The sequence below is a fragment of the Cryptotermes secundus genome, unplaced genomic scaffold (genome assembly GCF_002891405.2).
Source record: "Cryptotermes secundus unplaced genomic scaffold, Csec_1.0 scaffold661, whole genome shotgun sequence".
In the NCBI taxonomy this organism is placed as follows: domain Eukaryota; kingdom Metazoa; phylum Arthropoda; class Insecta; order Blattodea; family Kalotermitidae; genus Cryptotermes; species Cryptotermes secundus.
In genome coordinates this window covers 691,799-719,474 of record NW_019745089.1, presented here as the reverse complement: position 1 = coordinate 719,474, position 27,676 = coordinate 691,799, and the positions used below count along the sequence as shown (strand labels likewise).

General features: G+C 41.4%; 1 protein-coding gene across 1 annotated transcript in view; it reads left to right on the top strand.

Annotated features, from left to right (window-relative positions):
- LOC111874945 (epithelial discoidin domain-containing receptor 1) overlaps positions 1-27,676 on the top strand; it is a gene marked incomplete at its 5' end in the record, with an annotated part of 554,089 nt that overhangs the window by 320,898 nt on the left and 205,515 nt on the right. Inside the window, 1 exon segment of the mRNA XM_023870830.2 lies at positions 18,452-18,683. Within this exon segment, the coding sequence (XP_023726598.1) occupies positions 18,452-18,683 (232 nt within the window).

Below are 27,676 nucleotides of genomic sequence, written 5' to 3'. Positions count from 1 at the left end.
CTTGTCAAGCAGAAAATTAAAGCTAATGAAAGTAAACATCCTTTGTCGGAAAACTTTCGCGGTTTACGTCAGCAACCATGAGATGCCGCGCTGCCTTCTGGGTCCCTTTTTCCTTTGTACATCTCCTCTTGCAAACTCGGCTCCAGAGAGTTGCTTAAATATTACAACACATTCCTCTAGACGTCTTACTTGTCATCCAATATTCGATATTAAACTAAAGCCTTTGTAGAGGAAAATCCTGTTTCAGATAAAATCATTATTAGAACTGAAAGAATATGGCGCTCATCAGGCACACAAATTACAGGCGCAGTACTCTGTTCGGGGGTATGGGCGTCTATACCAGTACAGTGAAGATACGTTTATGTGAAACTCATAATTTATAGGTTTGATGTTCATGAAAGAAACTGCATGTTCTTCACAGATATACACGTGGAGGGATGTGTAGATGGATTGCTGGACTCAACAGGAGTACATGTATGTAGGGTGGGTTCATACTTAGGGCCTAAATACGTAAACATGTGACAGTGTCTGTCGATGTATTGAGACACAGCAAACCGATAGGCGGATATGGATAGATAGATATGTAGTTGGATGGGCGGACGGATGGGTGGATGGGTAGATAGATATATAGATAGGTAGGTAGGTGGATGGATATATATATATATATAGAGAGAGAGAGAGATAGAACGGATGGATGGATGAAAGGACGGACGGACGTGTGGATGGATTGATTTATAGGCAGGCGGATATACAGAAAGACAGACAGATACAGGTATATGGATATTCTTTAGATGACAATAATTCTGCTAAGAGCAAGATAAATTAAAATTTACAATAATGACAATAATTATAAACTGTGAGGATTATGGACTGCTTCCGAACAGCAGTCGGATGCATTGCCTGACAGTCATTAAATCTGACCATTGAGTATGTGTGATCTTTCCGTCATGGATCTCCAGCAGCATGTTCCTGTGCAGCCAGTAGCCCTGAAGGTATGCATATCTTTTGCCCACAGGCTGTGACGCATCTCTGTGTACAGCCGGTGTTGTGGCCTCATGCGGGACATGCGCTGTAATCGTGTATGGCTGTGAGTGATGTTCTTCAGGTACGTCTTGGCTAGTACAGCAGGTAGTTGTGGAGTTGTTCGGGTGAGGTATCGAAAGTTGAAGGAGTTAGGTGGGGGCCATACGGTATAAGGTTCTTCCGGGGTGGGTGGGGGCTTTGTAGTTCGTGGAGTATCTTGACTGAACCGTTCCACAAGGCTGTAAGTAGGGGGCATCTATGGTTCCGGTGGTACCAATGGCAATCACTTTACTCCTTTTGTGCAGTTGTTGCTGTGTTATGATTTTGTTGTATAGATACACCGACAGGGAGACAGACATGTAAATAGAGCGATAGACAGATATATAGTTAGGTAAGTTGGTAGGTAGTCTCATCTTCCTCTACTGAACTTCATGATGTACCTCTTTCGGTATTTCTAAACAGAGATACCATTTCATGTTTTGTGCAGTACCGCAGGCTCTGCAGTTCTTAGGCTGCGTGTCACTGAACCAAGACTCAGTAAATCTCGGCTGTGGTCGCGCGAGCAGCATGGGTTCAAAGACGCGCCAGGAAATCGAGTGTCTTCAGTGAAGCTTTTCACCATTTCCCTCAGTCCGTCTAACCAAAAGCTGGAACAGTATTTCAAATAAAGCCATGGCCGATTCTATGTGCAACCTTCGCAATTCATTATTCATCATGCCACATTGTTTGCGTAACGGCAGCGCCGTTGAATAAGTCATAAACAAGTAAATTGATCAAATATTTTGATTGAGACGGCTCTCATTATCGAAACTCGATAGTTCTTTAATTATTCGGTTGTTTCGTGTGACTGCAACGAATTCATGTCCTGCAGTGTGTGAATTGGAGCCGACACAAGCATGGATTAAATCGATATGGGTTCCAGATAGGTCTACAAATGGAATGGAAAATGAGTTTATCCTCAATATGTGCACACTAAGACCAATTAATCCCAATTTTCGTGTATTCACAGCATAGCTCTTGAACCTTTAAATACGACGATATTTTAAATTATATAATATGCATTTATACCTGTAACCAACTGAATAAATAACTACATTTCTGTTTTAGAAATGAAAGGTTTATCCAGTTAAAACATTGGTCAGTCATGAATTCTGTGGACTGTTTGCACAGCAAGTACTGTCCAGTCAACATCACAACTGAATTTTATTTAATTAATTTAAATGTTACGCTTCTATTAATATTGTCGTCTTGTAAGAGCCTTCATTTCCCAGTAGCTTCTCAACTTATCATTTTAACGTCTGCTTACTATTTTCCGTGTTTCATGCCAAAACGTTTCCAACTAAACACAATAATACCATCGTCTGTGTAAACATCTTTAATGTTATGCTATACCCAGAGCAGGCAACCTTACAGGAAATAAAGTTCTGTATGTTCAAGGCGATCTTCGGTGCGGTGATTTTGGTTCGCATCTCATATTAAAAGTAGGGTCTAGTAACTTTCTGGCGATAAAGCTAATGTGATGAAGACATTGCCTCATATTTTGATTGTAATTAGGAAGAATTAAAATTGTAAAGTTTATTTTGTAAACTGATATATTTCATTGAATTACCGATAATATTCTTTGCAATTTCATTCGGAAATTGTGTTTTCCAAACCTCTTTTTCAGTCGAAGCTTTACTGTCATAAAGTTAATGACAAGGCCAAAATAAAAACTAAAACGTAATTATGTAAGTAAATACTTAGAATATAGCTGACAAACTACATTCTTTAACAGGTATTTCTGCTCCCACCGATTATTACAGGCTTTTACAAGATTATAACTTTTTTGATTGGAACTCTATTACAAACAACTTTTCCTTGTACTTATCTAACCAAGCACCATGCCATGAGGATGTATGGTGGAGCGGATGTATAGATCCTCGTATTCTTGACCTCTGCACTAGTTGGACGTGGTTGACCGTCCCATTCTTCCCCCCCCCCCCGCGGAAAAAGCCGCCGGAAGCCGATGAATAGGAGGCTGGGTGGGCCCCAAAACCGTTTTGGACGACGTGAAAGGGTAAAAAAGTCTTGCCTCTACCGGGACTTGAACCCCGACCTCTCGGCCATAGCCAGTACCGACTGCATTATCCCGGTTATCCAATAGCTGCTGAGGCGACCATGAAAGTTAGTTTCTCTGATGAAGTGCGCAATTTTATAACATCATGTCAGTATATAATTATATTCCTTCGCAGGGTCTATAAAGAAATATTTTGCAAGAGTTAAGGCGACCACATCTTGAAACTGACAGGTTACACTCCCCTGGATGTTGTACATAAATAATTCCGGGATTGCTCAAAATTGTTGGATGTTACTAATCATACGTGTATATGCCTCTTCTCGTTGACATATATATGTACTGCGTCATGTCAATGCTATTATACTCGTAAATTCACCCACTCATGGGGATAAGCCCTTCATGATAAGCTGGCAACTGTGTAACTACTCAAGAACTTCCCGGCATTTTATGGAACCAACCCGAATGTTCATTACTGTGTTCACAAGAGCCCTCCACTGGTCTCTATCTCGAGCCACATAAATCCAATCCATACCATCCCATCCTATCTCTCCGAGATCCATTTTAATATTGTTCACCCACCCACATCTTGGTCTTTCCAGTGGTTCTTTCCTTCTGGTTTTCCCACCAAAATCCTATATGCATTCCTCTTCTCCCCCCAGCGTGCTCTCTATCCATCCTCCTGTCACTTCATCTCTCTTCGGTCCAAATATTCTCCTCGACACCCTGCTCTCAAACACCATCAACCTATGTTCCTCCCTTAATGTCAGAGCCCAAGTTTCACGCCAATACAGAACCACGGGCAAAATTATAGTTTTGTATATTTCAATTTTTATGATTTAGACAGCAGACGAGAAGACAAAAGGTTCTAGACTGAATGTTAGCAAGCATTACCCGAGTTCAATCTGCTCTTAATTTCTTCCTGAATCAGGTTTTGATTTGTTATCGTCGTTCACAAATATCTGAACTGTGACACTATTATAAATTTAGTAATGAATAAATTTCCAAGTTTGTACACGTGATGTCACAAAATAAGTTATGAACTCTCTGAAGTGATGCTAAACCGATTCACGATTATTAAAGTACTCTGAACCCTTTTCAAAGTAACTGAAGCTTCATATGTTTTTATTTAGCCCTGTTTTGTTTTCATTATTATCAGTGTTGGAATTTAGATAACGTTTCTTCAAAACTTTGCCCTTAATCCATCTTAGCGATCCCTTGTCTAATTTTCCTTGTGTTGTTGCGAAAAGTTTCTTATATACAAGTCCCTGTGTTTAGATTGCTTTGGTGCAGGAGAAAGAAAATTCTGTCCGAGAGTAATGAATGAACAAGGCATGGGGCTGGATTGTCAGGAAGTGAGTAGAGAGGAACCGAGGACTCAGCAGGTGGAAAATACAGAAATATCCTTAGGGAATTGCGTTCTTACGTGAGACTTGAATTAGACAAGACTGGTTGTATATCATACAGATGTCTGTCTTCATCATGTTATTTTTGTTCTTTACCTCCATGGAACTGTCTTCATCTTTCCTTATTTCTTGGCCTTATAATCTCAGAACAAGACAACATCGTGTCATAAGCTAGCTTACTGAATTACTCTGAATATTGGCATAAGAAATGAAAACTGTGGTCTTCTACTGATAAGGACGTTAAACAGAGCAGGAGGTTGGAAGGACCCAAGAGACAGTCCGGACGACTTTTAGAACAGAAAATTGTTGCCCTCACCGGGACTCGAACCCCTCGGTCGTCCAGCCATTAACCAGTCGCTATACCGACTGCACTTTTCCGGCTCCTAAATTATTTTAAGAGAAGGTGAAATATGATTTAGAAAATTTACCAACTGTTTAATTTAAAACTGTCATCAATGACTTTTTCAGTGGCCACGTAATTATGTAACTAGGATATACTCGAAGTGAATGCAAGGAAATGATGCATAAATTAATATTATGCCTCAAATGTGCGCGAAGAAATGGATGCTGGCATGTCACACGAACCCAAAGGAACCAATAGGAATGGACCGCCATGCTGTTCAACCGCCTATAAACGGCCCACCAACACTACTGTTGCTAATTCTAGTGCTATTAAGTTCTCCCTGTGCTTAATTAGTTAGGCACTATGCCGTGAAAACATGGGGGAGTGGAGGTATAGCTCTATGCCTTTCTTGACCTCGGCACTTGACGGAGGTGAGTCGTCAGCTTCACACCCCTCCCGCTCTGTTTTATTGCCGCTACCACTACTACTACTACTACTACTACTACTACTGCGACTGCTACTGCTGCTGCTACTACTACTACTACTACTACTGCGACTGCTACTGCTGCTGATACTATGCCTGGTGTTCTTACTCCGATAACATTGTCAAATTTTATTTTGAAGAGTGAATGTTGTTCTGCCGAACAAGCTGTCTCATGGGTAGAATTTCTGATTTGTATTCTGGAGGTGACAGATTCGAATCTTGGTATTGTCTTGTTAAAATGACATTAAGTTCGATTTGAAATATTCTCAGTAAAATTTGTGTAGCTCTTTGTACACTACACGTATACTGGCAATTCAGTTGGTGCAAATTAAACGTTAACCGTTTTTAACAACAGATTTCTCCATCTCTCAGGACAGTGACGAAATTTGAATGTATGGAAAATCATAGATTTTATTTTAGTATTTCTTACATGAAAGTCTTTTAAAAATAAATAAAGAATATATATATATATGTATGTACACACAGAATGTGAAGTATAATATGAAGAGTTTCACAATATGTACTCCTCGCCAAATAATGCTAGACTGATCAAACCAAGGGCGGCAGTGCCTGTAGCACGTATTGGAGAAGTGCGTGCAACGTTGTGCTAAGAAAACACGAAGGAAGGAATCTACTAGGAAGACCTAGGCGTACGTGGAAGGATAACATCAAAATAAATCTGAAACAAATATTTTAGAAGGGTGGTTCAGTTTAGGGACCAGTGACGGGCTCTTGTGAAGAAGGTAATGAACCGTTAGGTTCCATAAAATCCTGGTAATTCCTTGAGTGACTGAGCAACTATTAGCGTCTGAATATGCTCTCAGATTCATTTAGTTAATTGCGAAAAATTATGTTATTTCCAGATGGCTACCGCTCTTTGTTCCACTGTTCATGCACGGCGAACGGTTGCAGGCACTATCAGAGAAACGTTCTCTCATTTAAATTCACGATGCAAATTCTCTGATGGTGCGTGGATATTAACTATATTTTAAAAAACTATAGAACGTATCGAGCCCCTGTGGGATCGCAACCCACTGTTTGAGAAACCATATCCTAGAGAATAGTAGAACGCTGAATGTCATTCAGACACTCTTGCGGCGAGGCCTGATGGGATTTCTGTAAGCGATCAGTTACTGAAGGCTGTTGGCCTGTAGTTCCTATGCAGCGTAGAAACGTGTGTACAGTTGCATGCGAAGCGCCTATAGGGGGATCTTCTTGTTGTAGTATCACTGTGTGTTGATGACTCCATTATTATTACGTACGTAGCGTTACCGCAGTAATTCCTGTAGTCCGTAACGGTGGGACGAATTGCCTGCATTCCCAATTCAAATGTACCTGGATCAGTTATATTATATGGTCAGTCAGAGAGAAACCGGAATTAGTTTGAAATGCCTGTTCACATTTTCATATTCTCCAGATCTATTCCAAATAATTATACTTTTCTTGTTTTCTTCTCCGAATCGTAACTAGAGATGTGCCAGTTTCTGAAACTTCATACTGATGTCTTGTGAAGAATTAATTTAATGCAGTAATTATGTTTCTGAGCCGGTCACGGTAGCCGAGCGGTCTAAGGCATGCAGTGTCTTCTCTCGCTCGGAAGTCGGGATCGTGGGTTCGAATCCCACTCAGGGCATGGATGTCTGTGTGCGTTTTTCTGCGTTTGTCTACAGGTAGAGGCCTTGCGACGAGCTGATCACTCGCCCAAGGAGTCCTACCGAATGTGTAAGATCTAGTAAACCGAAGTGAAACGGAGAGTTTCATGGAGGTAGGCCTAGGCCCAAATTGGGGCTGTAGCGCCACAGAAAAAAAATTATGTTTCTGAACATTATCCATTCTCTTGGATTTATTTAAAATATACAATGTTTTCGGAGACTGGATTCTTTCTCTGTCTTCAGGTGCATCTTACTCAGTTGGGCCTAATGGATAGAGCCAGTCCCTGTCTCCGGACACCAGGAACAAAACATGACAGGATATATAAACCAAGCACAACGTAAACCATCAGCTAGTGTTAAGACAAATATTAATAAAACAAAAGAGCTTCATACACTTGGGTCCTAGCACCTACGTCCTTGCATTATTTCGCGGATATTTTTGTTCAGATCAGAGGATTGTCACAATAGAAGTCATCACTAAAGAAACAAATTGTATGGTACAAACGTAAAAACACAGTATTCAAAAATAATCTGCACTGGATGGAGTTGTTTTGTGACTTCTGCTGCGATAATGGGAGTCCACATTGGAGAGATGTCCAAGCTGGGTTCACTGATTGAATGATCTACCAGAGACACGTTGGCTGATTCTTTATATTTCCTTTAGGTTTTTTTTGGTTCAATTTGCAAATCATTTGCTTCTTTACAACACATTTTATGGCCTTCTTCCTATGAATGTCAGGCTAATTTTGTTTCTGCTGCTTGAAAAATCAACGTTCCTTGCACTTCTCTCATACGTGATACAGGCACTGCAGTCCTTGACTTGAACAGTCTAGCATTAGTTCGCAAGGAATACATATTGTGAAACTCTTCATATTATATTTCACATTGTATTATATGTATATTCTTTGTGTAATTTTAAAAGACTTTCATATAAGAAACACTAAAATTAAAACTATTCTTTCTCCAGACATTAAAATTTTGTCACTGTCCTGAGAAATCGAGAAATTTGCTGTTGAGAAATTTTATGTTAAAAATGGTAAAAGTTTAATTTGAACTAAGTGAATTGCCAGTATATGTATAAAGAGCAACACAAATTTTACTGAGAATATTTTAAATCAAACTTGGTATTATTTTAACAAGATAATCCTCAGAATTTTAATTATCATATTTGTTTATAGTCGCCTTAAAAATTACTCACCCCACGGTAAATTAAATCAAAAGATCAAATTGTTTGTTGAAAATAATAATATTTTAATATGCTGCTCCAGTGGATGAAGTCGAGTTTTTAAATTACATCTGTCAATTCAAAATGTGATTTTAATTATTACGATTAATGTAAACCTATGTAATTGGTGCGTGGAATATCTATTACCAATTTATCTACTAATGAGGGCCACTGGTTTTTCATTTTAATACAAATTTTTGCTGTATTAAGCATGAAGAAATTAAGCATGCAATTATGTAATAAAAATTAAAATTCTGTTTTCCTAATTTCGTTCATCAAATACTCCTTTCAAATTACACGTATTTTAAATGCTAATTAGTAGGTAATTCACTAAATACATACAAGTATTATAGTATGCGTTTTAGTCTAACAAATTTAAAGTGAAAGTATTTACCTTCCTACATTGAATTTCGATTTTTCGAAACTGTATGATTTACCATGTTTTAATACCCTCTTTTATCCAACTTCTGTACATTAACAAAGAACGTGGGTTATTAGTTTAAACAAACTAGCTCTAACTTCTGGTTTCAATTACAACATTTTATTACAGAGGAACAGACCGATCTTTAGGCTTGTCGAACATTGCTTAAACTTTCTCCGAGAGGTAACCTTTCACAAATAACCGGGACGATAATTGATAGGATAATCTAATTGAACATTAGACTGCTTTAACCAATGAGTTTGATTTGTTTCATTCTGGTCCGTCACACTAACAATTACAAATATAGATCACTCCGTCCAATGTGACCTGTAAGTTTTTTACTACATGAAAACTTAAGTTAAGTTAAATGTTAAGTTTTCATGTAGTAAAAAACTTACAGGTCACATTGGACGGAGTGATTTATATTTATATTTGTATTTGCTTTAACCAAATTTTAGAATTAAAGTTATTTTTAATGCAACAGGTCAGTAAAGAAAATATATACGTTGATGAAATGGTGTATTTTAGTGATCTCTACAGTGCACAAGATAGAATAAATATTTTTTGCATCATATCCCTTACACAGAAAGAAAACAGGAAGGATACGTTACGAATTCCATCGTTACAGATTTGCATATCGATATAAAAGTTCTTGATGGCGTCTAAGATTAAGCCATTCGTAAATTTCATTAATCGAAATTCATCTGCTCTTAAAATAATTTTAATTACTCTTAGTCTAATGAGTTTATTTACAGAAGACCCCAATTTTAATTAATGATATTAATTGTATCATTATCACAAACTTTTAGTTGTAACATAATAATGTAAATCTAAGGCTAATATCATCTGGGATTGATTCCGTGAACTCTTTCAAAAATTTTGACGTTTAGGAGATAATTTAGTATATTACCAGACTACACGGTATCACCTCCCATAAGACAGTAATCTTCATAGCCACTATGATGATTGCATCAAATGGGAAACTGGTAATGAAATTAATCTGAAAGAAATTTGGTGCTTAAATATGTGCTGGATTGGAATGGCCCAGGTTAAGCTCCAGTGAAGGGACTTTGTGAATACGGTAATGACAATTCTGGTGACATGACGCGCGGAATATTCTTTTCCTGAAGGACTCTTACGTAGCGTAGGAGCGTCTCTGTGTTCTGTTCTGCAAACAGCCCGACCGCGGTTTCAGCTTGCCCTGTGGCCATACTGTTTCAACCAGCCGCCGTTACTTGGATATCACAACACCAGCAAACACACTGCGTAATTATATCCGGTGTTTGTTCAGGAATAAATTAGACCAGCCGGAGGTGTGACGGCAGCGAGGCAGGCCCGGATCTGTAGTGGCTAACGGTATAATAATAAAACAGACGATATAGAGACCTGAAGTCAGGTTAAAGGAATAACGCACTTAACAGGTGCTACTGAAATATGAAATTTCAGGAAATGTTACGTCCCATGATTAGATTATTAATTTTTATTTTTTTAGTATCTACAACAATCAGAGTCGGTAGAGCGACTAGGTTATAAACTGGATTACCTAGGATTAAGGGTTCGATTCCCTGGTGTGGGTAAAGTTCTTTCTCTGTTCCATAATGTCCAGGTGACCCACCCAGCTGCCTTTACAGTGGGTACAGGGAAGGTCGCGCCATTGCTCAAGCGGTTAGTCGCCGGCTTTCTACCGCGGCGGTCCGGGTTCGAGCCCGGGTCTGGTCAAGTGGTATTTGTGGTGGACAAAGTGGCTCTGGGGCAGGTTTTCCGTGTACTTAGGTTTCCCCCGGGAATCTTCATTCCACCAAATGCTCCATCATCATAATCACCCGGGGCAGGCTACAATAGTCCATTCAGTGGCCTCCGTGCCGAGTGGACCCAGCTGGACTCCACCTCCACTATTCAAATTTTAAAAATGAGTACCGGGGGCTGTTTCTTCGGGGTCAATAAGACAGGGGCGTGAACCTGATCACTCTCATCCGATGCAAAGGTTAGGAATGGAGAAGCTATACATTTCCCCATAGACCCGGTGTAGCGTAGTCGGTATAGCGACTGACTAGGATTTCGAGTCTCGATGGGGGCAAGAATTTTCACTTCTCCGTGTCGTCCAGTCCGGCTCTGGGGCCCACCCAACCTCCTATCCAATGAGTACCGGGAGCTCTTTCCCAGGGTGATAAAACGACAGGGGCGTGAAATTGACCACTCACCTCCAACTAGTGCCGAGGTCAAGAAAACGTGGGTATATACATCCACTCCCACATACGTCTTCATGGCGTAGTGCTTAATTAATTAAGCCCAGGGATAAATGTACATTTATGTGCATGCAAGTGGAAATTTTTAATTTAGGAGAAAGAATGTAGGAACGAATGACGTGGGCCGCGCCATACCTCAAGCGGTTAGTCGCTGGCTTCCCATCGCGGCGGGCCGGGTTCAATCTTTGGTCTTGTCAAGTGAGATTTGTGGTGGACAATGTGGCCCTGGTGCAGGATTTTTCCGGGTACTTCGGTTTCCCATGCCAATCTTCATTCCACCAATTGCTCCACAATCACCCTCACCTATCATCTGGGGCTGGTACAATAGGCCAGAATTGGCCCCAGTACAAGGGACTTAGTCCCACCCCACTAGCAATAAAGAAAAAACTAATGACAAAGAAATTGTGTACGAAAGGAGCATGGTAGGTCAGCCCAGCGGGCCTGAGGAACACCTTGCACCTGATGATAGTTAACTACTTATTCAGTGAGTTTATCGTTTTAACCGTTAACTTCCAGAATGTTCACCTTCTTTACCACTTTCTGATTGCCCCTCAAACCTCTTGTAGTTCCGTTACTTAAAATAAAATCTCTTTTTACATTTTGCAAGATTCTTTAAATGAGTGATCAGTCAATCTTGCGACATCTATCAAAATAGGATAACATATAGACAGGAACAACTGTGACATACATACATTCTTCGAGTGGAATACGAACCCACGATCCCAGTTTGACTAGTTGATTGATCAGCGAAGACCGCGCGGCCACATGCAGAATATAGTATCAATTTCGCGAAATCGCAGACAAATACAGTTACACCATAAGAAGTGGCCGCGCGGTCTAACACTGGAATCGTGGGTTCGAATCCCATTCAAGGCATGGATGTCTGTGTTTCTTCTGTATTTGTGTTTGGGTAACGGCCTTGCGACGGGCTGATTCCCCGTCCAAGGAGTCCTACTGACTGTCTTAGATTGAGAAACTGAAGTGAAACGAAGCATTTCACGGATACCTTGTGCTCTAAAGTGGGAGTAACAGAGGAACCTATACTAGGGATCGACCATAACAAAGTCTCATAGAGAGGTTCGTGTCTCGAGAATAAACGGCAAGATAATTTTATTGATTATTCAGGGTTAACATTTTGGTATGCTGTGTCAAAGCATCTTTGAAGGGCCATCAAATTGTCACGTAAATGTTGCGTTAACATTAGAAAGTTAACTGAATTATGTTTCCAGAACATGATGGGAGCCCAAATCACTATATCCAAGATTTCCCTGAACACATGACACATCTCTACCTTAACGTTGCCAACTCAAGTTGTGATGTACATTTCAGACGTTAAGAGTCCCACTCAGCCACGGAACGTAAACCATGCAGCTGGATACACTGGAACAGAAGCCCGGAAGGTACCTTCTTACTTGTGCACAGTGTGTGCCTGTCTGTGACTCTATGGCGCTTGTGGAACTTGGCAACTTTTCCAGTTTCTTACTCCACACACAGTCGGTAAAACTCCTTGGAAGTGGGTTCAGCCCGTCGCAAGGCACACAGCACAGTAAAAACAGAACAAACGCACACAGACATCCATGCCTCGAGTGGGATTCGAACCTATGATCCTAGTGTTCGTGCGGGCGAAGACGGTTCTTGCCTTAGACCACGCGGCCACTGTGATCGGCACACAGAGTGTATACCGTTTCTAAAACATCTTTGAAGATCAGTCATCGTCAGATTCTGATGTAGATCCTTACGTCGTCATTGGAGAAGTGCTGACTAACTAACTAACTTCATGGAACCGAACCCTTATTGAGAAACCGCCAATTGTTCAGCTACTCAACAACTTCCCAGCATTTTATGGAACCCGAAGATTCATTATCGTGTTCACATGAGGCCTCCACTGGTCCCTGACCTCAGCCAGATCAATCCACTCCATATCAACCCATCATATTTCTCCACTTTAATACGATCCACTCACCTACGTCTTGGTCTTTCTGGTGGTCTATTTCCTTCTGGATTTCCCACCAATATCCTACATGCATTCCTCTTCTCCCCATTCGTGCTACATACCCTGCCCATCTCAGCCTCCTTGACTTGATCATTCTAATTACATTGGCGTGGAGTACAAGTTACGAAGCTCCTCATTATGTAGTTTTCTCCAGCCTCCTGTCACGTCATCTCTTTTCCATTGTAGAAATACCTGCTTCTATATTCAACATAAGGTATAGATAAGAAAACAACCATACCCTTGGTCTCGTTCAACACGCAGCAGTTTTCTTCCGTAACGTTGCCTATTGAAGGTCCGTGTGACGTAACCTCGATGATGTTTCTGACAGAGTGGTAAGACCAAGGGTGTATTGTATCTGTGCATGACTCAACGATTGGGCGTGAACTTTAGACAGAATAAGCTCAAGAGAAAGGGTTCTTCTTTCAAAGGCATGGGGAACCCCCGGAAATAATATTAATTGAAATGCTAATGTTTGAGTATCAGCTTACAGCTCCTATCAATATGGCGGTGCTTCTCGAAACCAGGAAGAGACACAACGATATCCTGGGCGTTCACCCCGACGCACCATAACATACTTATCCGATTAACATATATTTGACATGCCTGGATTATATGCAGCTCAGACACAGAGGCTGTATAGATGGGGTCAGCCGTTGAAACATTTCCAGTCCAGTATCAATGCTACAGAATATATTGCCGTGCTCTTGCCACAGTCACCACTACTACTGATGTTGCTATCTAGTGGGCAGCAAACCTGAATCGTTACAGGCAGGCCGCGGGTTCAGATCTCAGTTCTTAGAGTTTATTTTATGGAGTCCGTAGGTCTCCGTGGGGAGCTATGGTTATGTATTTTAATATTTCTAGGGTTATTTGAAGATGTTTTCGGCATCCAGCTCTGATGGTAGGCGTTACTGATGGATGATCAACTGGAAATGACCTGGATGGAAGCGGTCGTGGCCTAATCTAATTATCATCCAGGCATTTTTCTGGAGGGAGATTACTGTTTTTGTTCTGGGAAGCCATAATTGGACTCAAACAGGCAAAGGGATTTATCCTAGGGCTCTCTTCCAGAAGTACGAAGGATCTGTTGGAGCTAAACAGAGTCCAATCAAGATGGGCGATAGGACTATTTACAGGACACAGTCACCTTAAAGAATACCTTTTCGAACTGGGATTGACAGATGATCCTACTTGTTTAAGGTACCTTGAAGAGGTTGAATGGGCCACATATATCCTATGTGATTGTGAGGCCATAGCTTACTTAAAGATTTCGTCACCTGGGCCAGTAATTCATGGAAACAGGTGACTATTATGACGCCTCCACAAATAGGGTCCTCGTGTATTTCATCCGAAATGTAGGATTACTAAAAGGTTTATGAAAGAGGAAGCACAGTAGATCAGTGATGGTCGCGGTGAAAATACAGAGAAAATACAGAAAACTGATAACGAGAAGACACATATTTGTTGTTCTCTCAGCAAAGAATATAAAGTAATATCCTGTGCAATGTGACGCCGTATAGTCCGGTAGATATTCACCAAGTTTCGATGGAACGTGTTGTTTCAGTATTAAGGGTTGAAGATCAAGGCACACAACAGAGATTGAGAAGAAAGCAGAAATCTGTGTTGTTTGCTTCTTCCTCGTTCCTTGTTTAATGCCCTAATCTACCCTGAAGAAGGAGGAATTAATTTCATTCGAAATGTTGGTGAGATTACACAGTGACATGTAATATTCACATATTGATCGTCATATTTCTGTTACAGTGGATAAAAGTTGTGTATAGTAACTGTGAATTGTCAACACTACGAAATTTAAAACATTATGATTACTTTTACAATTACATGCATGGTCTATTCAGAAAGCTGCAACAAAAATGTATTTACATTTTGATGTACAGTAGTTTGGTACCTGTATGCAAGGAAAATGAGCCGGCACGGTAGTCGCGCGGTCTAAGGCATGAACTGTCTTCGCTCGCTCGGACACTGGGATCGTGAGTTCGAATCCCACTCGGGGCATGGATTTTTGGTGTGTGTATGCGTTTATTCTGAGTTTGTGTGCGACGGGCTGCTCACTCGTCCTACCGTCTCTGAAACAGATTACGGAACTGAATAGGAGGCCTGGGTCCTGAAAGGGCTGGAAGAGCCATTGAAAAAAAAATGCAAGAAAAATGAATTCTGCTTTGGTTCTGCACGGCAGGTCATGTATCTGCTGCCCCTCCTCCATCTGGATATTTGGAGATACATTAAGTTTTAAATAAGCAATATACCGGATATTAATAGCAAAATTAAAAGTACTTAAAAAGAAATATATTCTTCTAGCCTGAGTAATCTCGAGGCGAGAAGTAAGATTTGTCTTAAATACCTTAAACATAAATTTATAAATACATTATTTTGGTTGTCCCCCCCCTCCTTCTTCGAAAACTGACTACCACTCGGGAGAATTCCTGGGGGTTCCCACGGTAGATGCCGTTTAAGGATTTTCATTTTGTATTCCTAAGGCATGAAACTGAATTATAATACTAGCAACCTTAAACATCACAATTCAATTCCTGTCTGTACTGCTTTTTTTTTTTTCTTCTGAAAACGTAAATCTTTCCCGGTGGGTTCTGACCTCAGTTACTCTTTGTCTAGGAGTTATATCACTGAGTTTAAAGTCAGACCAAGAGCAACATTTTTATCTCTTGCCTGGCGCTCTCACATTTGGAGCTACATTTGGAACGTCTGTACACACACTCACACTCACTGTGTCTCACTCACACTCACGCTCTTTCTCTCATACATACACACTCACTCTCACACACACACACACACACACATTCTGTCTCACTCTCAAACACACTCACCCACTCTCACTCTCTCTCACACTCACACTCAATGTGTCTCACTCTCACACTCACGCTGTTTCTCTCATACATACACTCACTCTGACACTCTTTCTCTCTCACACACTCACTCTGACTCTCTTTCTCTCTCACACACTCACTCTCACTTTCTCGCTCTCACGCTCACGCTCTTTCTCTCATACATACTCTCACTCTGACACTCACACACACTCACTCTGACACTCTCTTTCTCTCACACGCACTCACAGTCTTTCTGTCATTCCTACACACTCACTCTGACTCTCTCTCTCTCACACACACACACACACTATCTCACTCTCACACTCTCTCACACACACTCACTTCCCCCCCCCCTCTCTCTCTGTCGTGTAGCAGCCGTCGAGAATACAACATAGAGATTGACTACTCGGTATATAAAATTGCGTGCTATTAACTTACCCTCCTTTCTTTTTCTTGTATTGTTTTCCAGTCTTACATACATATTATGAAATGATATTCGAGGCTGGCGCTTATGCCGTCTCCCATAATTAATATGAACAAATAATCGAACATAACTCTTCTCCCTTCTATAGCACCCTACACTTGAGAGATCCACATTCACGGAACCACCATGGACTGACAGAAGACTTGTGTATAGTGCATAAGGAAGAATGTGTGAAGAATACGTGTACTTGATACATACGCTTGACATAGCTGAAGCTTATTCATAACAGAAACCCATCCTCTCGTCGGAGAGCATGTTACATAGGGACTATGACCGCAAGGTTTCAGTAGCAGAAAGACTTAAGGGGCTTGACACCAAGCCGAACTGATTGGCGGTAAACTGTCAGTCATAAAGTAGCTCAGACTAATTGTTACAGATCCGCATATAAATTTCATTTCTCACAAAATATACACGATATACTGAAAGAAAAGACTGCCTTCTAGTTGTTGACCCACTACATAACTCACCCTCACGCATCATGTTAACACTCAACAGTTTGTTGCTATGGTAACCAGAAATTGCTTGATGATAATTTTAAAATCGGAAAGTTACAGACCCTTAAAAGAAAGGATTTATACAAACAAAACGAACTCCGTGGCCTGTAGTCCGGAAGCGAACTATATTGACCGACCGACCGCCACTTGTCAGCGAAGTTAGTGCCAACTTTTGCGGATAGAGGGTGTCGCGTGGTCAGCGCAACGGATCCCCACGGCCGTTAATCTCGGGTTCTAGACCGGAGCATGTATACAGTCTCGACTTCTTTAAAATTAAATTCGTTTTTTTTAAAGACTGTTTTATAGCTATTGATGTCAAGTTTGGATTAAATATCAATACATAATGCATCAATGCATAATGACATTTGAATGATTTATTCGAATTGAATTAATAGTAGGTCCACACGGTTCCGGTACACGCCTTGTGATATCCAATTTCACTGGCGCTTCCTATGTTTTATCAATTAGTGAATTGGACGCGCATTAATACTGCACTGCCGCCATGCACCAAAGACGCTGTTGAAGCGACCGAACGCATTGAATTCCATTATAACAGTGTCTACAGCCATTCCTCCCGCCAGTTGGAATTTAATTCGATTGGTCCTGTACACATATGGCGGGGGGGGGGATTTCGAATATTCGTTAACCACAAAACTGCAATTAATTAACGGCACTTTGCCTAATGATACTCAGAGCCAGCCTGTTCTGCGTCAGTGTATATGTGGTTATGCAGTAGTGTGGAATGACAGAATATGTTTGGTGCTGTTCTGTCCTGAGGTTTCTGACAGACTAATGGAAATCTCTGAATGCACTGCGCCACGGATCGGGTGGAGAATTTCTGAACAATTTGTGCACAGCTCTACATAATCTGACGGTATGTGATAGGCTTACTCCAGGGAGGCTCTTTGCGTCCTGTTTCATATTGAATTGCCTGAAGATCATCTCATGCCTCCGAGGTATTGCGACATATATATAACTTGCATTTAAGGGTGAATTTTCAGCCCACTTGCCCTCATTTTGAAAAGAAAACAAAAACGCAAACTTATGAGATCACCTTGCTGTCCGTGTGTCTGCGTATTTATCACCGCTATCAGCTTTTGAATGCCTGAATCAATCTTTATGAAACTTGATATGTATATCGTGGCACCTGAGTCCATCTCAACGGCGTATCTCAGTATGTGTCTATGTATGTGTAACACCACTTAACGTTCAGCCGCAAAGAATACAGGCAAAAGTAAAGTAATATTTGGAAGCGTGGTTTTCTGTGAGGTCCATTTTCGTCAAAGGAGAGTCTGCGGGTCTGTCTGTGTAACTCCCCGTATCGTTTCTAGGCAACGGTTTGGTAAACACGTTCCCGCGGAAACGCAGAATTGTTAGAGGTGTCGTTTTCTATGCGGTCCACTTTGTATCAAAGGAAAATAAGCCTTTAGTTCTTCCCAGAACTTCTTGTTAACTATCATAAATGAATGTTTTTTCTCTCGCTTCTTGGTCCCGCTTTGGAGCATAGTTTCATGATTATTTTATAGACCGTAGGACTCCTTCGACGTGTGATCAGCTCGTCACAAGGCCTCTGCCTAAACACAGGCCAACACAGACACAGAATAAACGGATACACACACCAAACATCCATGCCTTGTGTGGGATTCGAACCCACGAAGACAGCACATGCCTGAGACCGGCATAAATGAATGCAACAATGTATAAACGCCTATAAGAGACAGTTAACTGAAGACAGAATTATCATAGATAACAGAAAGGACACTGAAGGGACGGTACTTTTGTTGCAGGATACGACAAGAGAAGAATGGCGGCGCTTGGTGCCCGAAGGCCCAGATCAGCAGCGAAGTGCGTGAGTACCTGGAAGTTGACCTTATGCGTCCTCACCTGATAACGGTGACAGAGACGCAGGGCCGGTTCGGTAACGGCCAGGGGCGAGAGTTCGCGGAGCAGTTCCTGGTGGAGTACTGGCGAGACGCTCTGCAGCAGTGGACCGTCTACAAGGACGCGCGTGGACAGAAGGTACGGGCAGTGAAAACTGCAGTATTTGTCTTAGCGTGTAAGTGCAGCAGTTGCAACATAATTGATAGTTTCTACATTAAAGGCACGGCATTTAAAGTCCATTGGTTACTATATGTACCAGGGACGCGCCATAGCTCAGGAGATTAGTCACCGGTTTCCCACCGCGGCGTCCAGGGTTAGAGCCCAGGTCAGGTTATGTAGGATTTGTGGTTGACAAAGTGGCACTGAGGCAGGTTTTCTCCGAGTACTTCGGTTTCCCCTGCCAATTCTTGTTCCACCGACTGCTCCACTCATCATCTATCATCCGTGGCTGGTATAATAGGCCTTTTATTGGCCGACGTACCAAGTGGACTCAGTCTCACCTCACCCCAAGAAATAGAAAAAACTACTATATATACCACTTTCTCTGACACATTAACTCTGCATTCTGCCCACAGAGTGTGTTTGAACTTTCCATATTATTCTCATAATAACCAGCGACTCCAGGAACAGCATTAACCGGTTAGTCTTTGTAGCGGAGACGTAGTGTGTTTCCTGTGAGGTAGGAAATGAATTTTGTATGCAACATTTAGAACAAATTCGGTATCTAAAGAAGAGATTCTGAAGGCTCCCAGAGCCGTCAGATAGTAAAATAGGGCCATGAGTCCCGTGGAACTCGGAATATAGAATTACTATGCTGACGAGGACCAGCGGCTATTTAAAAGTCAGTCAGTATTTAAAGGAAAAATATAGCATGTCGAAACTGGACAGTTTTTATTAATTTCAAATTAAGCCCTTCGGACCCTAGAGTTAGACGGAAAAGAAAATAACTACAGAGAACATTACACTTTGAAAAATTTCTATTGAGGAATAAAAATATTATGTTTCTGGAAATTATCCATCGTCTTGTTTTTATTTAAAATACGACGTTTCGGAGACTGGATTCTGTCTCCGTCTTGAGGTAAAACCTACTCAGTTGGGCCCAATCGACTCCGGACACCTGTACCAGCACCAGATAGGGTATACAAGCCAAGCACAGCACAAACCACCTGCGAGAGCTAAGACAAAACATTAGAACTCTAAAAATTCTACACGTATCAGACCTTGCACCAGAGAATTATCAAAACAGAAATCATCACCGGAGAGATGAAATTATCGGCATGGCACCCACACTAGAAAAATAAATTTTCCCACTCAATCTACACTGGACGGAGTTTGAGTTTTTGACACCTACTGTGACAACACAAGTCCAGATAAGAGGGATGTCCAGGGTTGACTGATCGGATGATCTACCAGAGACACGTTGGTGGATTCCTTGTATTGCCTGTATGTGCTTTTGGTTTAGTCTGCAAGACCTTCGCTTCTTTCCAACATATTTTGTGGGCTTCTTCGTACGCACGTTGGGCTGATTTTGATTTTTGCAGCAGACCTTGTGTCAGGTTATATTTGTGCTCCTTAATGCGTATTTCTAGACGTCTGCTTGTTTCGCTGATGTAACATCTGCAACATTCACATGGGATACCGTACACACTCTGCTTCGTCTGCTGGGCATCTCTAATCGATCCAGTTTTCATCAGTGTCCCAGAGAGTGTAGGTCTAGCTTTGAACACGGTCCTGAGTTGCAGCAGTTTCCAATGCATCTGATTTTCTCGGAAATACCCTTCATATATGAGACAATGACAATGCCCTATTATATTATGTCTGAAACAGGACGATTACTTCTAGATGTATTGAAGAAACCACTTGAAATCCAAGGCAGAGGAGGACAATATTAAAATGCATCTTAAAAGAAATTGGGTGTGAGTGTGAAGACTGGATTTATTCAGTTCTTTAGACGGACCAATAGCGGAATCTTGTGAAGAAGGGAATGAACATTCAGATTTTATAAAAGGAGGGATTTTTGTAGACTAGTTGAGTAGCTTCTCAAGAAGGACACTGTTCCATGGAGTTAAATGTTTGTTGACTAAATTTCCAGGTAAATTTGATATAATGATCCATAGTAGGTCCTTAACACATTATATAACGTCTTTATGTCATACAGTATGACAGATAAAGCTTAGAGTTCATGCACTGACCGTAACTAAATTAATACACTCTCATGCACTGGGTTCTTTGTGTGTAATTGTATAACCTCACTCTCTCTAACAGCATTGTCATTGCTTTCAAATAATAGAATTTCCTCTGAAGGTTTCTCATTTTGTCCCCTGTATGACATAACACAGTTGTGTAGGGGTATTTCGTAAGAAAATGTGTTACTGATACTGTTTATTATACTGTACACTCCGTCAACAATGCAACAAATTGTTCATTCTTTCTCTCACTTTCACTTTCGACACAACATACTTCGGCCCTAAATGGTCATCTTCAGGTGTCCTGCTCTACTAAAACCGATACACTACACTAATATTTTCCATTCGTCACATGTGCGACTGCGCGCTTCCTGATTCATAACGTCATATTCGTAGTCTTAACTGGTATGCGCTAAATAGCACATGCTGTAGTTCACTTAATTTAAATCAAATAAAATCTATTAAAATTTCTTTAAAATTTTGTAAAATTGTTATTACACCACACAAGGGGCGTCGTCCACTTGTTTTGACCTGTATCCTTTACTTCAGATATTTTATTGCGGCAACCTGTTTTTCTCTTCGTAAGCCCGTTTTTGGCCGGTCACGGTAGCCGAGCAGTCTGAGGCATGTACTGTCTTCGCTCGTTTGGAAACCGGGATCGTGGGTTCGAATCCCACTCAGGGCATGGATGTTTAGTTTGTGTGTGCGCGTTTTTCTGTGCTTGTGTACAGGCAGAGGCCTTGCGACGAGCTGATCACCCACCCAAGGAGTCCTACCGAATGTGTAAGATCTAGAAAAACCGAAGTGGACTGAGAAGTTCATGGAGGTAGGCCTAGGCCCACTGGGGCTGTAATGCCAAGGAAAAAAAAGCCCGTTGATGTGTTACGTCTGCAATCTGTGATTGTGTTTGTGCGTTGTCCCCTCTAGCAGTGTGTGGCATTGTCTTCTCATAGAAGGAGAGTAACAGTGCTCTGCGAAGGAAGGTCAGTTTAATCCAAAAGAACGGGATGAAAGTACGAGAGTGGCTATAAAATGAGTTTTATACCATATAAAGTCATTCGATGGAAATAAACCGGGCTCTTATTTACCTGAGACTGATCTGAATTCAAAGCATCAGCAAGTACATCTTATTGTCCTATATGCTGCGACATTTGACTTTATAATGCAGATCCACTGATTCGGTCCCGTAAGTTATAAACAATGGGGTATATCGTTAGATCTACTAATGTCCTGAAAAGGTTTGCGTGGTTGAAAGTCAGGATTCCTGTGTGATGATTCGAATTCACAAATAGGGATTGTTTCATTGCATATATATATATATATATGATTCCTTGCCCCATACTTCTTTCTGATTACTTGTATATCTTACTTATGGAGACTGTAGATGGCGTATGTCCCTCCTCGTTGAATTTCTGCTGAACTACACTGCGCCACTCAGAAAACAGCACTCCTTACACGTAGATTAACACTACCCGTTTTAAAATACAGAAAGTTTAGATTCTGCTCACGGAGTGTATTTGTGGTTTTCACAATAAACAGAGACTGTTTCCTTAAACATCATTAACCGGTCGATCTCTGTAGGGACATAATGTGTTTCCTTTGAGATATCAACTCGGTTATTATGTTACTGAGAAGAAATTTAATCTTGAATGCCAGTTCGATCAAAGTTTTCCGAGGTCATTGAGTAAATGCTAAATTAGTACCGATATTGGCCGCGCCATGGCTCAAGGAGTTGGTCGCTGGCTTCCCACCGTGGCGGTCCGGGTTCGATCCCAGGTCTGGTCAAGTGGGATTTGTGGTGGACAAAATGGCGCTGGGGCAGATTTTCTCCCAGTACTTCGGCTTCCCCTGCCAATCTTCATTCCAACAATTGCTCCACAATCACCCTCACCTGTCATCTGGGGCTGGTACAATAGGCCAGATTTGGCAGCAGTACAAGGGACTTAGTCCCACCCAACTGGCAATAAAAAAAATAGTACCGAAATTCCTCTTTGCACTGCATGCTTCACATGCAGCCTACCTTAAAGGCAACATAAAACTTTCGTTCTAGTGCAGCCTTTCCAATATCAAATAAAAATTTCTCACTAATGCAAACTTTCTACCCTTAATTTCGAAATTAATTCTGTTCGTACGCAGTAAAGCCACCGATCAACTTTTTCCCACTGCTCGTAATAAAGTCCGCATTCTAACCTTCTACTCTTTTCACTTCGTAAGGCTCATCGTCTTTCAAAGATACATGTGGCAGAAAAACGTATGGGCATTTCCTGAAAACATTTAAAGCCGGAAAATTTTGTCCTCCTTTATATGTAGTGTCCTTCATTACCTCAACATTCCTTCACGTTCTCCTCTGCAATTTTTAAAGACGTGCGCCTTCTTATTTTCATAGGGCATTTCTTAAGAAGTAAAGCGATGCCATTGCATCTGCAGATTGGAATTTCCCTCTTCCAGTTGCACGAAAATGAAGTGGACGGTTGCTACAACTGCTTCTTGTGAAATACAATAAATACAAACAAGAGGCAGAGTACAAAGTTGCACTCCGCATTTGAATAATCGATCTTTTTATACATCTCTCTTCTCTACCTCTTTTCTTGTTTCTGCTGTCACTGGGAGCGCATGGGAGTCTCGTGATGTTAGTCTAGAAACCTAGTAGGGAGCTCTAGGCCTCCCCTGAGCGCTCCACACTAACCTCTACTTCAGAGTGTTGGTTTTCGTCTGGTTAGATGACAGTCTGATTCTGTTCTTTCTTGAACGAATATCTAGCCTTTCCCAATATCCTCCCATACCACACCAGTTCTACCAAACCAAAGACTTTCGACTAACTTTTCCATTTTTTTCTCTCTCGCTCTTGAAAATCTCTCGCACAATTACTTAGCAAAATATGAGAGCTTCAAAGTTTTTCAAAGATATATTATAGGTCTTAATGGAAACTCGAGAACTTTCTTCTTTAAATGGAATCTGTTGGATGTAACTTAAAGATAAGTGACTCACAATTTGGGCGACATATTGAAATGTGAAACGTTTTCCTAAAAAATGTTACCACATCTTGAGTAGACCATGCATTCTCCAAAATTTCAGAAACTTTTGCCAGGAAATTACACTGTAATATTGTGACTATGCTGTAACATATTTACACTCCCACCCAAAAGAAGCCTTTACGCAGGAAATATCATACGTCTATCAGTCTTGCTCTACCATGCAATATTTGTTTCTATAGAACAATTTTCATATTTCTGTAATCTTAAAATATTGTATTTTTTCGCAAGTCAGATTTATTCCTTTTGAAACGGCTTAGAGTTCATCTGAATCGAAGTGTGATAAGTTCATTTGGTAAAATAAAGGAATGAATTTCTACAGCCGATACTCCATAAAAAGTTCTCTAATTTATTTCAATGCAACTAATTAATTAACTTCATGGAGCTGAGTCTTTCTTAAGAAGCCGCCAACTAACGCAGTTGCTCAGGAATTTCTAAATATTTTATGGAGTCCGAAGGTTCATTACCTTATCCACAAGACCCCTTCGTATCATCACTCCATCCTATCTAAGATCCATTTTGATATCCCCCCACCTATATACAGATCTTCCTTGTGGTCTCTTTCCTTCTAGCTTTCCCAGCAAAATCCTATATGTAATCATCTTCTCCACATGCATGCCATATGCCCTGCCCATCATTAATTTCAATGTACAAGATATAATTTGAAATATATTTGTATCAATTTCTGGTTCTGTATGCAAGTACCTAAGTGAATTAACTACACTAATATTGCACAGCATGGTCCTCTTTGAGAAGCTAGTAGTTTCTCAGCTAATCAGTACTTTTCAATGCTGCATGAATCCCAATGTTCATTACAAAAGAGCACGCAAAATATCTACTCAGATTAATCCCCTAGTTTAACGTACTGCTTCCGCACGATCGATTTTAATATTAAACTCCCATCAGCGCTTAAATCGCCCGTGTAGCCTCTTCCCTATAGGTCTTCAGACTGAAACTCTGCATGAATTTAACATTTTATCCATGTGAGTAACATACCCTCATTCATTCACTCAAATCTCTTGACCGTTTTCTTTCGCTTAGGCCCTTTACCAAAAAATCCTTCCAGGTCCGAGGCCCTTTGTGACATTTCGTAACAAGCTTATTTTTTACAATGAGGAGCTATTGGCTCCACAACCAACCCCAAAGCTGAAGGACCACCCGTTGTCGGCTGTCAGCGACTGCTTATTCAATATATTCGCAGCTACCCTCCATATCTGGAGGCCGTCTCCTCCATCCGCAACCTGAGGACACGCCATGTTGTGGTGACAAGGGCCCCACCTAACATCCCCTACCCATTTTAACTTCCTTGAATTCATTACCCAGATGTTATTTGATGACGAGTACGTAGTAATCAACAAGCCCTTCTTCATGAAATTTTCTCCAGTGTTTGTACTTATATTTCTCTATTTAAAGACGCTCACTAATTTAAGTTATTATCACGTGTAAGTGACTACACACGGAGTTTGCATTGGTAATTAGATTTATTGAGCACTTGTCAAAGGTACACGTAATTATAACACTCTCAATAATTCACCTTCTCTATTTCGCACTACAGCAGACGCTATCTTCTCAGATTTCTATATCTTCACCAGTCTTTGCCTGGCAATGGATCTTACCAATGTCCTCTGCTTGAATACTCACGACCTTACCGATTGGCAGTTGTCTCACAGCTAATTCACTGCTCCAGCTGTCCAATTTCAACTAACTCTTAGCATAACTAGCCATTACTGACTAACTCACTGGCTCCCACTGGCCGTCACCTATTAATATTTCAACGATCTGTCGGTCGGTTAAATTGCTGCAGGCCTTCGCCAGCACATTCATTTCTGGCTTCAGTCTCCTCGAGATCCATGAGCAAGATTTTCGTTCTCTCCCAGACATGCACTTGTTTCGAAATGGGACCTCCTCTTCGACGAAGGAGGGGTTGGCCTTTCTATGTAGGCTCTACTTTTGTTGCACCGTAGTTTCAGAACGAGTATACCCGCGCTGTCACGGCGTTCAGGTCACTATGGACTCTGTGCATCCTTTGTCAGTGCACTATACTAAGAAACATTTGTACAAGGTATAGAGAAGTTTCCTGTCAATGCAGGCTTATGCAGCAGGTCATGCCTTAACTTATTTTATTACTCTGAAATTGCAGTTAGTCAGATGAACGGTCGTAGGCCTGACCGCCGCCAAGTTTAGGCCTCTAATATTTCCTGTGCCTGGCTTCTCCTTGTCCATACCACGTATATTTGAATTACATGGTTCAGGATTACTTCCGCCTGTGTCCTATGTAATTTTGCAGCACGCTTAAGGAATGTTATATTTTAGCGTCCTGTTGCACTGATTTAAGTTCATGAAAGTGAAAGTGAGAGAAGAAGATAGATAAGTGTATGCACTGCAAGACGGAATAAACAAATCATGAACGCTTAAGGAAGTTTGAAAGCCACGTGCAATTCGCGGACCGGTGTACCTGTCAAGATTTCCAGTGGCGCGGGGTACCCTGTTCTGTAGGCGCTGCAATTTCAAGAGGTTAACGTCCGCCGCATAAACCCAGGTGGGACAGGCATAAGTATAACTCACCTAATCAAAGTCAAAGTCAAAAGTCTCATTGCGACTGACATTGTCAGTCAGTCAGTCAGTCAGTCAGTCAGTCAGTAAGTCTTGGTGTCGAGCCCCCATCTGGGGCTCATGACCAGATATTTATTACTGTTTGACAGTTACGGTCTTGTTTCTCGTGGGGCGTCCTCTCTCACGAGAGGACGGTTCTGTCATTTGTACATGCTGCTGGCCCTTGCCAGTGCAGTCTTTCTTGGGTCCGAGACCCTTGGGACTCGCGACCATATTTTACCATCTCAGATTTGAGACTTACATTTTCGTCGCCTCCTACGACTCGCAGGGTCACAGTGGAGGTATTCGACCCCGCCCCCACTCGGGTTTCACCTAATCAAAGTCAAAGTCAAAGTCAAAGTTACATTGCGACTGACACTCAGTCAGTCAGTAAGTCTTGGTGTCGAGCCCCATCTGGGGCTCATGACCACATATTTACTACTGTTTGACCGTTACGGTCTTGTTTTTTGGGACGCCCTCTCTGACGAGATGACGGGTCTGTCTTTTTTATATGCTGCTGGCCCTTGCCAGCGCAGTCTTCCTCGGGTCTGAGTCCCTTGGGACTCGCGACCATATTTTACTGTCTCAGATTTGATACTTCCCTTTTCATCGCCTCCTACGACTCGCAGGGTCACGGTGGACGTATTCGATCCCGCCTCCACACGGATTCGACTTAATCAGAGCATAGCAACTCGCTATATAGCCTCAGATCGGACCGTATAGAAAACACCGTTTCCGACATATTTTTATTGCGTGTTGATTCGTTGTCGCGGAAACCTGTTTATCGAGTCATTATCAAAGAATGGCTGTGTCTGTCACTCATTATGTCGCAGTATAATTTCATCATTTGTGTGGAGAGACTGAGAAGAACCACGAACATTCTCAGTTAGATTAGACTCTATTGAAGTCCAGACTCGAACCGAGCACCTCCCGAACAGGTATACAACTGAAAATATTTACCTCTTGAGTCAACGAGAATGCTCTCATCCTGTTATTGCTTACCTTAAAAACATTATGCCATGATGGACATTTTAATTTTGTTTTGAAAAACTGAAGGAGAACCCATTAAGGTTAGGTAACCTTTATATTTGATTCTGAATATAAACATGCATGCAGGCGATAGTTTCTCAGACTTCCTGCGGAAAGACAGGCAAGAACGTGAACATAGAAACATGGCTTCCTTCATTGGAGTTGTCTCCTGTAATCTATTACTTCTCGAGATGTTTCCCGCATGTTCCAATTTACGCGTCGTGCTGAGGGCGCGTCTTCTGGAAATGGAGGAGACGCCCACGAAGAAGTGGCTCCACGAGATCATCCATCG